The sequence below is a fragment of the Gadus chalcogrammus genome, chromosome 18 (genome assembly GCF_026213295.1).
Source record: "Gadus chalcogrammus isolate NIFS_2021 chromosome 18, NIFS_Gcha_1.0, whole genome shotgun sequence".
Lineage (NCBI taxonomy): Eukaryota > Metazoa > Chordata > Actinopteri > Gadiformes > Gadidae > Gadus > Gadus chalcogrammus.
Window position 1 is genome coordinate 1,172,822 of NC_079429.1, and position 11,066 is coordinate 1,183,887.

Genomic DNA, 11,066 nt, shown 5'->3' on the forward strand with positions numbered 1-11,066 from the left:
TGTGTGTCGGGGTTGCAGCAACATGAGGCTGCAGAGTCATGTGTGAATGTGGGGCCCCATTTGGCCCTATGTGTGAAGGCCCCCCACACCTATATAACCCACTGACCCACTCCCACACACATTCAGACACAGAGAGACACACAGCGACCAGGTGAGAGAGAGGCAGAGACGGGCAGATAGAGAAGACGTCATAGACAGAAGTAGAGGGAGAGCCAGAGCTCCATAAGTACGGACAAAGGAGGAAGTCAGGAACACGTGCCGGATTAGAGGAACCATGCTGAGCATTGAGAGGTACCCCGGACTGGCCCCGGGGCCCCAGAGACTGGCTGACTGCTACTACAGAGGTGAGAGAGAGAGAGAGAGAGAGAGAGAGAGAGAGAGAGAGAGAGAGAGAGAGAGAGAGAGAGAGAGAGGGAGAGGGAGAGGGAGAGGGAGAGAGAGAGGGAGAGAGAGAGAGAGAGAGAGAGAGGGAGAGGGAGAGGGAGAGAGAGAGAGAGAGAGAGAGAGAGAGAGAGAGGGAGAGGGAGATTGTGTGTTGTGAGTGGGCTAGATAGAGCATGTAACTGAGTGAGTGAGTGTGAGAGAGGCAAAATAAAAAGTGTGTTTGAGTTAGAGAAAGTGTTCGTTATATAGTGTGGGTGTGTGCTGTGTTTGTACATGCGTGTGCGTGCGTGCGTTTGTGTGTGTGCGAGCACCCGTTTCTGTGAGGCACAGAATGACAGAGAAAGTATGTGTGTGTGCGCTGTGTTTTATAAATGTTATTATTTTGATAGATTCAGTAAGTGGATCACAGCTGTATGCCAGCAGCTTCAGGGTTCAGATGAGTTTGACATGGTTTCCTAATTCCTTTTGAAACATTTGATAGTCTCTCTGGGGCCGACACACACTGCTGTGTCTCAATGGGCTTCTGAGGGCCCCTTCGTTGGCCCCTGAAAAAGACACAAAATATATTGAATAGGCTGAATCTACATATTTGGTGATTCTTCAATGAAATATATTATTATTTATCGCAATCTTAAAATACTTTTATATAGTTTCAAAGATTCAAAGGTTTTGATTTGTCACATAATCATACAGGATTTGCAGTCAAATGTTTGTGTGGCACACTATTTCTGTGCTTAAAATATAAATGAAAACAATACAATACAATACAATACAATACAATACAATATTCTGTCTATAGATTTGAACAGAAATGAATATTATAAATAATACAAAGTTTACATAACTGATGTGTTTGGAGGGAATAGGAAACGATGTAGGGAACAGGGAGTGAGGGAACAAGTGAGCCGAATGGACCCGGCTGGGGCTGACCCCTGCTGTCCCTCCCCCACACAGAGAGAGAGGCTCCGCCCCCACAGGGCCTGTTTCCTACCTCCTGTGACATGGCAGCAAGAGCTCCGCCCCCGAGGGCCCTGGCCCCGCCTCCCGTACCCACGGAGACCGCCGGCAAGGAGCAGGTGAAGATGGAGCTGGAGAACGCGTCGCTATGGAAACAGTTCAGCGCCGTCGGCACGGAGATGATCATCACCAAGAAGGGCAGGTGAGGTCCGGCCCCCAGAATGCACCTGGGCACACAGGTGTACACGTCTGGATAATATGGTCGAAGCTCTGCTCGCCCAATCAGAAACATGCTCACCTTTCCTCTCTCCTCTCCCCTTGGCTCCCCCCTCCCCTCTCCTCCCCCCTCTCCTCTCCCCTTGGCTCCCCCCTCCCCTCTCCTCCGCCCTCCCCCGTCCAGACGGATGTTCCCGGGGCTGAGCGTGAAGCTGTCCGGTCTGAACCCCGCCCTGCGCTACATCCTGCTGCTGGACATCGTCCCCCTGGACAGCTCGCGCTACCGTTTCCAGGGCGACGCGTGGCAGACGGTGGGCGAGGCGGAGGCCCGGCTGCCCGACCGGGTGTTCATCCACCCCGACTCCCCCGCCACCGGCGCCCACTGGCTGGGCCGCAGCATCGCCTTCCACCGCGCCAAGCTGACCAATCACACGCTGGACTCACAGGGACACGTACGTACCGGCGCTCTGATTGGCTAGGGACACGTACGTACCAGCTCTCTGATTGGCTAGGGACATGTCTGTACCGGCGCTCTGATTGGTTTGTTTGCACATATCTATATATATATATATATATATATATAATCATGTTTGCTTATGTATGTGTTAATTCCAGTGTGTTTATCCCTTTGTTTAATGTGTGTGTGTGTATCTCTACCATCGTGTGTGTGTGTGTGTGTGTGTGTGTGTGTGTGTGTGTGTGTGTGTACTGACCCAGTGTGTGTCCTGCTCTCCCTCCAGATCATCCTCCACTCGCTCCACCGCTACCAGCCGCGCCTCCACATCATGGAGGCGCGCGACATGCTGCGCTGGGGGGGCGCCCAGCACTCCTTCACCTTCCCCGAGACGCAGTTCCTCACCGTCACCGCCTACCAGAACCCCAGGGTAACACACACACACACACACACACACAAACGCACACTTACCCTTTAACCCCCTAACCATCTCAACCTCGCCTCACCCTCTCACCCCCTAACCGTCTCACCCCCTCTCCCCCTCCCCTAGATCACTGAGCTGAAGATCAGGTCCAACCCCTTTGCAAAAGGCTTCAGAGAGGATGGAAGGAACTGCAAAAAGTAACACACACACACAAAACCATATAACATGCACCCCCACACACACCAACACACTCACTCACACACACACACACACAATCAAACGTTAACAGACAGTTTTGTTTCCCAAAGACAAAGAGACGCACGTCAGAAACGCAAGATGACAGAACCCCTGGATCTGGGTACGTAGAAATATCAGTGAATAAATGAATAAATATGTGGAAACTCTGTTCTGAAGCACAAGCCTATACCAACTCTTTATTAAGGCAATAGTACTTACTCTTTATTTAAGCAGTACCTGTATATCAAGGCAGTAGTACTACCTCTCTACTAACTCTATAGTATGTCAGCAGTACTTACTCTCTGGTGTGTCTCCCAGACGGCTCCGAGCCCGGCGCCTCCTCCAGGGACCTGCAGGGTCTGCTTCTGGCCGCGCTGCCCCCGCTGCAGGACTCCTCCTGTGGGTTCAGAGACGAGGACCCGGCCCAGGTCCCGGAGCAGCACCTGGACCTGGGCCACTCCTTCATCACCTCTCACATCGACCGCATGGCCGCCAGCCTGGCCAATGAGATGCAGGACACTGCAGAAAGTCACGTGTCGGACCAGATGATTGACAGGTACGTGATAGACATGATAATTGATAATACCCAGAAAAGTGCTGTAGAGCAAAGTGAGTACCAATGTGTATTTCCCACCTGGGTGATGCAGCGGTTATTAGTCATAAAGCTAGGTGCGTGTTAGCATGCAGCTAGCGGTGTGTATGAGCATGCAGCTAGCTGTGGTTTAGCAGTACAGCTAGCTGTGTGTTGCGGTACAGCTAGCTGTGTTTAGCATTACAGCTAGCTGTGTTTTAGCAGTACAGCTAGCCGTGTTTTAGCATTACAGCTAGCTGTGTTTAGCAGTACAGCTAGCTGTGTTTTAGCAGTACAGCTAGCTGTGGTTTAGCAGTTCAGCTAGCTTTGTGTTGCGGTACAGCTAGCGTTAAAAGCTGACGGTGTGATTTTCCTTCCCCAGGTCTGAAACCTCCTACGAGCCAGGGTTCATGTCTGCTCCTCCTCCCCCCTCCTCATCCTACACCTCTCTCCCGGACGGATCCGACGCCGCTCTCTCTGCTGGGGGGTACCCCTGCCTACTCTCCTCCTACCCAGACCTCACCCCCCCGCCCTCCGCCACCTCCTCCCCCCTCCCCCTGCTCCCCACGTCCCCCCCGGCCTACCCCGCCCTGACGCCGGGCGACCCCCAGGGCTTCAGTCCCCACACCCCCCTCGACGCCCCCTACCCCCCCACCCAGCTCACCCCCCCCACCCAGGACCACGCCTCCCCCGCGGTCTTCAGCTACCCTCCACACGAGGCCACGCCCCCCCACGACCCCACGGCTCCGCCTCCCTCGGGGGCGCTGGTCAACACGTCGAGCGCTCCCACCGCGTTCCCCTTTCCCCCTCTGAGCCAACCCCAGACCACCTCCTACAGCCCCGCCCCCCCTCTCAACCAATCACAGCTCTCGTTAGCGTCCACCCCCACCCTTAACCAGACCCAGGCCCCTCCCTTCTTCCCTGCTCCAACTCTCAACCAATCCCAGTTCTCCTACCCGCCTCTGAACCAATCCCAGCTGTCCTCCTTCCCACTCAACCAATCACAACTCTCCTACCCCCCGCTGAACCAATCCCAGCTGTCCTTAGCCCAAGCTCCTCCTCTAAACCAATCCCAGTTCTCCTACCCCTCCGCGCCTCCTCTCAACCAATCACAACTGTCCTCCTTCCCTCTCAACCAATCCCAGCTCTCCTCCTTCACACACAGCTTCCCCTCCCCCTCCTTCAACCACCCCTCCTTCCAGGGTAACTCCTGCTTCTCCTCCCACCTCCCTCCCCCCTCCTTGGGCTTCCCCTCCTCCCACCTCCCTGGCCAGGGTCAGAGCCCCTCCCCCTTCTTCCCCTCCCCCGCTGAGCTCCACCCCGGCTCCCCCTACCTGCCGGACATGATGCTGCACCACCCTGGCCTCTCCTCCGTCGCCCAGGGCCCCGGCCTCTACTCCTCCTTCCCCTCCTACCCGCTGCGGCTGTGTCCGGACCCCCGCTCCTCCATGCCCGTTCCCCTCAGGCACGTCTACAGACCGCCCCCGCCCCCCCAGGGGTCCTACCGGGACATGGGCCCCCGTGCCGCCTACTGAGCGTGTGCAGTTCGGATCGCGGCGGGAGTCGATCGTGTCGCCATCGATGAGTTAACTCTGGACGTTGGACAGCGCTTTTAGAAGTGGTAGCTCCGGTAGAGTCGTAGTGGTACCGGCTGAATGACGTCATGAATACAGGCTGTTCATGTTAGGAATATGTTAGGAATATGTCATGGAAACAGAGTGATGATGTCATAAGGAGACTGACGTCATGAACAGGCTGAATGAATACGTGGTGATGACGTCATCATTTGTATACAAATGTGTAAATAGATGTTTTCTTGGATGTGTTTTTTTTACAAAGCTCACGGTAGGATGAAAAAATAAAAATGTTTGAAAAGTATGTTTGTCTTTCTATGCATCAGAAGATTATGGATCACGTTGTGTGTCCGGAACCAAATTCCCAACCACCTTACAAATGACCCTCATCATCACACACTATGATCCTAGTTGGCTGTAGGCTGGGAATGGTAGCGGTCTGTCCAGCTGTGACCTGACGGCGCTCCAGATAAAACAAGACCGGAGGTTAATGATTGGTCCTGGTGCTTCTCAAAGTCCAGCAGGTAAACACTCGGGCTCAAGTGAACCCGAGAAATGTAATCTTTTTCATTTAAAACCCGTCGGTTCGCTCACAGATTGTTAATATACACTAATAATATCATTTGTCTATATATGAAATAACACAGACAAATAACATGAGTTTGATTTTTATCATAACTCATAAAAAAAAATTAGTTCATGGTTAGCTAACTGGAACTACTCTAGCACTGACTGTGAGACCAGCGCCCAGACCAAGCCAGTGGTGGGGCTGGTGTTTGTTGAGCACTGGACACTGATTAATCCACGCTAACGCGTAGATCCTCCACCACGAGCACCAGCACTCCTGGACAGACACGCTGTCCCTGCTGCTGCCCCAGCGCCCGTCTCCCCTGGACCCGTCTCCCCTGGACCCGTCTCCCCTGGACCCACGCCTCCTGGTCCCGAAGATCCACTCGCTGCCACTCAAACTGAACTGGTGAGAACTCTCGTTCACAGCGGGGGATCAACTCTAGCCGAACAACTTCCGTCTGTCTTTGTGACTGAGTGTGTGAGTGAGGCCGACAGTAAGTGTGCGTGTGTCTGTATGAGTGAGGGGGTGAGTGTGTGTCTGTATGAGTGAGGGGTGAGTGTGTGTCTGTATGAGTGAGGGGGTGAGTGTGTGTCTGTATGAGTGAGGGGTGAGTGTGTGTCTGTATGAGTGAGGGGCTGAGTGTGTGTCTGTATGAGTGAGGGGGTGAGTGTGTGTCTGTATGAGTGAGGGGGTGAGTGTGTGTCTGTATGAGTGAGGGGTGAGTGTGTGTCTGTATGAGTGAGGGGGTGAGTGTGTGTCTGTATGAGTGAGGGGGTGAGTGTGTGACTGTATGAGTGAGGGGTGAGTGTGTGTCTGTATGAGTGAGGGGGTGAGTGTGTGTCTGTATGAGTGAGGGGGTGAGTGTGTGTCTGTATGAGTGAGGGGGTGAGTGTGTGTCTGTATGAGTGAGGGGGTGAGTGTGTGTCTGACTGCACACATGGTCGGTTGTATATGAACATACATCCTACCCTGACTGATGTTATTTGGCGGCCACTGTAGTCGAGCCACTCTTGTGAAAGAGAATGTTGCTTCTCAATGTGTTTTTTCCCGTTGATAAATACAGGTTGGGATTAATAGACAGAAGCTCACTCACCAGCAAGCGTTTAGACCAATCAGACCTGCTGTTGCCCTCAGGTCTCCAGCGGTGATGATGATGATGATGAAGACCACAGTCCGACGTCTGCTCCCCCTGAGGTTCCTCAGTACAGGGGCCCCCTCCTCCTCCTGCTCCGCCCGGGGGCCCAGGTTGGACCCCGGGCCCCTGAGCTTCCAGGACCCAGGGGCCTTCAGAGTGAAGAGCACGAAGGAGCTGCTCCGAGCCCTGGCCGTCTTCAGGTTCTGCTCCATCCCGCTCCTCGTCAACAACTGTGACAAGGTCAGGACTCCGTCCCTCCTCCAGGGCCGCCAACAGGAGACGTTCTGCTACGTCCTCTGTTATCTAGACAGGTCCTCAAGGAGCTGGGAGGGGTAAGGGCAATCTTGGTCAAAGGTGATCGTTTGATTCCCATCAGAAAGGTTCTATTCCCAATGTCCACATTTTGGTAGACCCCTACAGGCTCATTGATGACTTGTTTCTGAAGTCAGTGTAAGACGCTACAGACGAGAAGTCATAATTCATCACCTCAGTTTTCGCTCAATCTCCCCACCTCTGTCTGGGTCTCTCTATCCATCTCTCTCACTCTCTCCACCTCTGTCTGGGTCTCTCTATCCATCTCTCACTCTCTCTCCACCTGTCTGTCTCTCTCTCTCTCTCTCTCTCTCTCTCTCTCTCACTCTCTCTCCACCTCTGTCTGGGTCTCTCTATCATCTCTCTCTCTCTCTCTCCACCTCTGTCTGGGTCTCTCAGCTGCTGACGGTGGCAAGGGGCGTGTTGGGGAGGCGTGGCCTGTCTCTGTTGCTCCGCCCATTCGTCTATGCTCAGTTCGTGGCGGGGGAGACCGAGGGGGAGATCTCTCGCTCCATGACCAAGATGGCCGACCTGGGGCTCCGGCCCATGCTGGCCGTGCCTCTAGAAGAGGACCTAGGAGAGAGCACCGGGTAACAAAGCTGTTACACACTGCCTACCAAAGTTAAAGTCCTCCCTAGAATATCCAGTGCAGGACTTTTACTTTGGTAACCTGGGCCTGGAGCTGGACCCTCTAGCGCTGCGTGTGTGTGTGTGTGTGTGTGTGTGTGTGTGTGTGTGTGTGTGTGTGTGTGTGTGTGTGTGCGTATGTGCGTGTGTGTGTATCAGGTGTAACATCTCATCTCTCCATAGGGAGCAGAGGTATGAGGAGAACATGGCATCCATGTTAGAGTGTGTGAGACTGTCCCACAGCAACACCTGGACTACAGATCCCATGATGCAACTGAAGATCACCGCCCTGCTCAGCCCGGAGCTCTGTGTGAGTCACGGCCAATCAGAACCTCTTTCAGAGATCGTGTTCTAATGAGTTCTACTAATTCTCTGGTTGTCTTCAGGTGAAACTCACAGAGCTTCTCAAACACCAAACATCAGTCGACCTTGAAGTCCTGCTCAGAGGTCTCAACGGAGAGGTAAACACCAAACATCCTACACCGAGCCCCCATTGGCCATACATGGTCGTCAGGAAGTACAACTAGAAGAGGTGATGACCTCATATGATCACAAGCAACAGAAGCATGCCGCCTGGTCTCTTCCAGCCAATCAGGTTTCCCGGTTTGGATGAGCGGGAGAACGCCCACTTGCTCTGTGGTTTGAAGAGGCTCAACACGATAGCGGTGGTACGTATGTCGAGGATGTCGATGACGTCACGCTGACGTCACGCTGACGTCACGCTGACCGTCACGCTGACGTCACGCTGACTTCACGCTGACCGTCACGCTGGCCGTCACGCTGACTTCACGCTGACCGTCACGCTGACCGTCACGCTGACGTCACGCTGACCGTCACGCTGACGTCACGCTGACTTCACGCTGACCGTCACGCTGACGTCACGCTGACTTCACGCTGACCGTCACGCTGACCGTCACGCTGACCGTCACGCTGACGTCACGCTGACCGTCACGCTGACGTCGCGCTGACGTCGCGCTGACGTCTCGATGTCGCGGTTGTCCCGCCGTCCCTCAGGCGAGCGTCCACAAGGTGCGGGTCCTCGTGGACGCCGAGTACACCTACATGAACCCCGCGCTCTCCCTGGTCACCATGGCGATGATGAAGAAGTTCAACCAAGGCGGTGTCTGGATCTGGAACACGTACCAGTGTTACCTGAAGGTCAGCTGACCGCCCCCCCCCCCCCCAACGCAACGGTCAACAAGACACCAAATATATCACATACAGCTGTATAGCTATGGACGTGTGTTCATGTTTGTTTGTGTGTACTTGTGTATGTGTGTTCGTGTGTACTTTGTTTGTGTGTTTGTGTATGTACTTGTGTGTGTGTGTGTGTGTGTGTGTGTGTGTGTGTGTGTGTGTGTGTGTGTGTGTGTGTGTGTGTGTGTGTGTGTGTGTGTGTGTGTGCGCAGGAGGCCCGCGGCTTCCTGCAGGAGGCGCTGGACGTGTCCTCCAGGGAGGGCTTCAGCCTGGGGGTGAAGCTGGTGAGAGGAGCCTACATGGACAAGGAGAGGAGGCAGGCGGAGAAAGAGGACCGCCCAGACCCTGTTCACGACAGCTGGGAGAACACTAACCACAGGTACCCGCACGCACGCACGCACACGCACACACACACACACAGTCACACACACACGCACACACGCACACAAACACACATATAGGAAATAATCAAGTATCTGGATAAGCAATGAATATGATGATAAATTATGAATATGCCAACATAACCGGAGGAGATATTGTTTAATACATCGATATTATAAGCCTTTCATAGCCTAGCCTAGTCCGAGTTCTTGGCCTACAAGCTTGGGGTTAGCTAGTTTACAAATGCTAGCGACTCTTACTCTTTCTTTTCCTTAGCTACAACGGAAACATGGAACTCCTGATGGACCTCATCTCCCAGGATCCTCAGCGGTACCGCGTCATCATCGCGACGCACAACGAGGAGTCAGTCCGCCGCACCGTCCAGAGGTTAGCAGTAGGAAGAACCCGTGGCTAGCATGACGTCACACCATAATGTTAGCATGATACCTACCGAGAGGTACGCACGATGACTCTAAACCAGAATAATTAAAAAACATTGGGTCTGATGCTTTTTTTTGGCACTTTGTGAATCTGCTTCCAAACCAGTCAGTCCGCAATCTCAGTTGATAATAAATACATGACCTTTATGACTCCTATCAAACCATTTAAACAATTCATCATCGAAAAATAAAATAAAAATATCTAGAGATTATAAGGTAGTTATCGCCTGCGACCCCATATGCTTATCAGGCAACCAAAAATGGGGTCCCGACCCACTAGTTGGGAAAATTGATCTATAGACAGCAGTTCCTCTGTTTGTGATTGGATTAATTGTCTGTTGTGTGTCTGACTGACAGGATAGAAGAGCTGGGAGTAGATAAAGGCGGCGGCTCTGTGTGTTTCGGTCAGCTGCTAGGGATGTGTGACCACGTCTCCCTCACACTGGGTAAGGACCTCACCTCCTCCTCACCCCCTCATCACTTCCCCATCCACCAAATTACTCTGCATCCCATTCACCCAAAATGCTAATCAATGTATTCTTCCTTCCCCATGGCCCCCTCCCGACCCTGGCCGACCCCCAGCGGAGCAGGGCTATGCGGTGTACAAGTCGGTCCCGTACGGCTCGGTGGAGGACACGATGCCCTACCTGGTGCGCAGGGCCCAGGAGAACCGCACCGTGCTGCAGGGGATCCGCAAGGAGAGGGACCTCCTCCGGCTGGAGTTACACCGGAGGATGCGCCTGGGGAGAGGCGCCGCTAGAGCGTGATGTCAAGCATGGCAAGCGTCTACTAATGAGCAGGAGAGAGGACGGGAGAATCTGGGATGTCTTGAAACGTTGTAGACAGACAGTCATTGTTAAATGTATTATTTTGCGATACAAATAGTATCACACTTAGTGATGTAAAACAGTGATGAAGATACGTTATGTTTGGGGGGATTACAATTCATTGGTTTTAATGAGGAATATTTGGTGGCAATGGGAGCTTGCCGCATTTTCATACGTAGCCTACTCAATGTATCTAGACTAGAGGTTTACTTTTTTGTTAGCCTGTAGCTTATGTTTTGTTCAGCACATTCCTCTTTAAAGTCCCTTTGTCAACACGAAAAAGGGGCAAATGTGAGAGAAGACAGGATGACCGTCTTTTCAAACTTTTAAAATAACAGTCACTTGCCAAATGGAGAGAAGGAACGGAGGTGGGATATGCGACACTTGCACCGCGTCACGAGTAAACCTCCAGGACCTGCAGCCGCTGAAGAACCATTAACACCTCCGGTAATGGTGACAATCATGTTACACGTTTACTTCCCACTGTACAGACTCTTGACTTGATTAAAAAGAAATACATTGTTACATGACTAATCTCCTGTGAGTAAACATTAATTACCCTAGCACATTGTACATATTGCAAGTATTACTACCGTACTTACAATAAATGAATAGGCCCATCAGCTCACTCCATGCGTTGTTCAGTACAAGTCAATTAATAACCCGTTTCTCAGTTACTAAATGGGGTGCATGCTGCCATCTTTTTACCCCCCCCCCCCCCCCCCAACATCCCTGTACCCCAGACGAATCTGCGAGTTT

General features: G+C 52.8%; 2 protein-coding genes across 6 annotated transcripts; both read left to right on the forward strand.

Annotated features, from left to right (window-relative positions):
- The first annotated feature begins 274 nt into the window (after positions 1-274).
- Positions 275-4,778, forward strand: tbx6 (T-box transcription factor 6). The gene is made up of 9 exons (XM_056577572.1): positions 275-344; positions 1,339-1,543; positions 1,742-2,009; positions 2,298-2,441; positions 2,562-2,632; positions 2,744-2,797; positions 2,965-3,228; positions 3,626-4,295; positions 4,518-4,778. The coding sequence occupies exons 1-9, from the start codon at positions 275-277 to the stop codon at positions 4,776-4,778; spliced, it is 2,007 nt and encodes a 668-aa protein (XP_056433547.1).
- Positions 4,779-5,248: 470 nt separating this feature from the next.
- On the forward strand, positions 5,249-10,928 carry prodh2 (proline dehydrogenase 2). 5 transcript variants are annotated; one of them, XM_056577097.1, is made up of 12 exons: positions 5,249-5,341; positions 5,636-5,793; positions 6,452-6,763; positions 7,235-7,425; positions 7,646-7,772; positions 7,849-7,923; positions 8,050-8,130; positions 8,477-8,620; positions 8,872-9,038; positions 9,317-9,427; positions 9,838-9,926; positions 10,063-10,928. In XM_056577097.1, exons 1-12 carry the CDS (start codon positions 5,308-5,310, stop codon positions 10,245-10,247), a joined length of 1,674 nt encoding a protein of 557 aa, XP_056433072.1. In that variant the 5' UTR covers positions 5,249-5,307; the 3' UTR covers positions 10,248-10,928. The 5 variants fall into 5 exon arrangements, with proteins under 5 accessions (XP_056433072.1, XP_056433075.1, XP_056433073.1 ...); XM_056577100.1 differs by lacking the exon at positions 5,249-5,341 and having other exon boundaries at positions 5,644-5,694; positions 5,731-5,793; positions 6,523-6,763; XM_056577098.1 differs by lacking the exon at positions 5,249-5,341 and having other exon boundaries at positions 5,661-5,694; positions 5,731-5,793.
- Positions 10,929-11,066: the final 138 nt, after the last annotated feature.